The sequence below is a fragment of the Arachis stenosperma genome, chromosome 10 (assembly GCF_014773155.1).
Source record: "Arachis stenosperma cultivar V10309 chromosome 10, arast.V10309.gnm1.PFL2, whole genome shotgun sequence".
NCBI classification, from domain to species: Eukaryota; Viridiplantae; Streptophyta; class Magnoliopsida; order Fabales; family Fabaceae; genus Arachis; species Arachis stenosperma.
The window spans coordinates 87,397,937-87,399,441 of NC_080386.1; the positions used below are offsets into that span (position 1 = coordinate 87,397,937).

General features: G+C 42.3%; 1 protein-coding gene across 1 annotated transcript; it reads left to right on the top strand.

Annotated features, from left to right (window-relative positions):
- Positions 1-303: 303 nt before the first annotated feature.
- On the top strand, positions 304-1,245 carry LOC130957307 (uncharacterized). The gene has a single exon (XM_057884176.1). The coding sequence runs from the start codon at positions 304-306 to the stop codon at positions 1,243-1,245; it is 942 nt and encodes a 313-aa protein (XP_057740159.1).
- Positions 1,246-1,505: the final 260 nt, after the last annotated feature.

The following is a 1,505-nucleotide window of genomic DNA, read 5'->3' on the forward strand; positions in this document are numbered from 1 at the left end:
GATGCACCAGAAGTTGAATGTGAGTGGGAGTAAACTAACTATGTGAACAATTCTAGACCATCCTATGATCCCAACTCCAAGATATACAACCCAGGTTGGAAGAACCACCCAAATTTTGGGTGGGGGAACCAACTAAGCCACAACCAAGATCATAACAAACCTTACCCATCCAACTAATACAACACTCACAACTCCAACCATCAATTAGGCAATAATAGACCCTACCATAATTCATAAAATACATCATACCATTCTACCCAGCAAACACACAATAACCACCATCAAGACACATCAACCTCAACCATGCAACCATGTGAAATCAAGAGCAACTTTGAGAGAGTAGAGGCTGCAATAGCACAACTATCATCACAGCTTATAGGAGCCATCTCCATCCTCTTGGAGAGACAAACACAGGCTGAAAGAAAGATAGACACCAATAAAGAAGAATACAGATCAAATCTAAAGAATCAAGGCACATCAATCTCAAAGCTGGAAGCACAAGTAGGGATTTTATCCAAGCAAATCCCAATGCCCACACATACATTTCCCAATGATACCATGGCCAACCCAAGAGGGCAGTGCAAGGCCATCACACTTAAAAGTGGGAAAGTTGTAGAAGAAGCAACCCCGAGCCAGGGTAACCATGAAGAAGAAGCTATAGAGAAGCATGGAAACAACAATAAAGAAGAGATCCCTGCCCCATCCTCACCAAAGCCAATCTTGAAGCCTTATGTACCAAAGGCACCACATCCTCAGAGGCTGAGGAAAGATGGGAAGGATGGCCAATTCTCTAGATTCTTAGAGATCTTCAAAAAACTCCAAATCAACATACCATTTGCTGAAGCATTGGAGCAAATGCCGCTTTATGCCAAATTTTTGAAGGAACTCATGACAATAAAAAGAAATTGGGAAGAAAAGGAGACCATAATGCTAACTGAGGAGTATAGTGCAATCATACAAAAGAAGCTCCCTCAGAAAATGAAAGACCTATGGGAGTTTCCCTTGTGTGATTTGGGAGCTAGCATCAACCTAATGTCCCTAACCATGATGAGGAGGGTGAAGATTGAGGAAGCCAAGCCAAGAAGAATGGCACTCCAATTGGCTGACAGAACATTCAAGTTTCCACATGTGGTAGTCGAAGACTTGTTGGTGAAGGTGGGAGAATTTATTTTCCCAGCTAACTTTGTTGTGCTGGATATGGAAGAAGAGGCTAACACATCAATCATCCTCGAAGGCCATTTCTAGCTACTGCTAGAGCCATCATTGATGTGCAAAAAGGGGAACTAGTCTTGAGATTGCATGAAGAGAAGATGGTCTTCAATGTCTTTAAGGTAATGAGTTACCCCAAGGAACCCATAGGAGAATGCATGATGGATGACACCATAGAATAGATAGTTCAAGGGGTTTTGGAAGAAGAACAATGTGAAGAAACCGAGGAGCTAGAGCAACAAGCATCAAGTGAAGAGCCACCATAAAGAACCATGGAGAATTCAATCATGCTGAAC

Bases quoted from the DNA above. Each gene is read 5' to 3' on its own strand.
- LOC130957307 (XM_057884176.1), top strand. From the start codon at position 304: ATGCAACCATGTGAAATCAAGAGCAACTTTGAGAGAGTAGAGGCTGCA.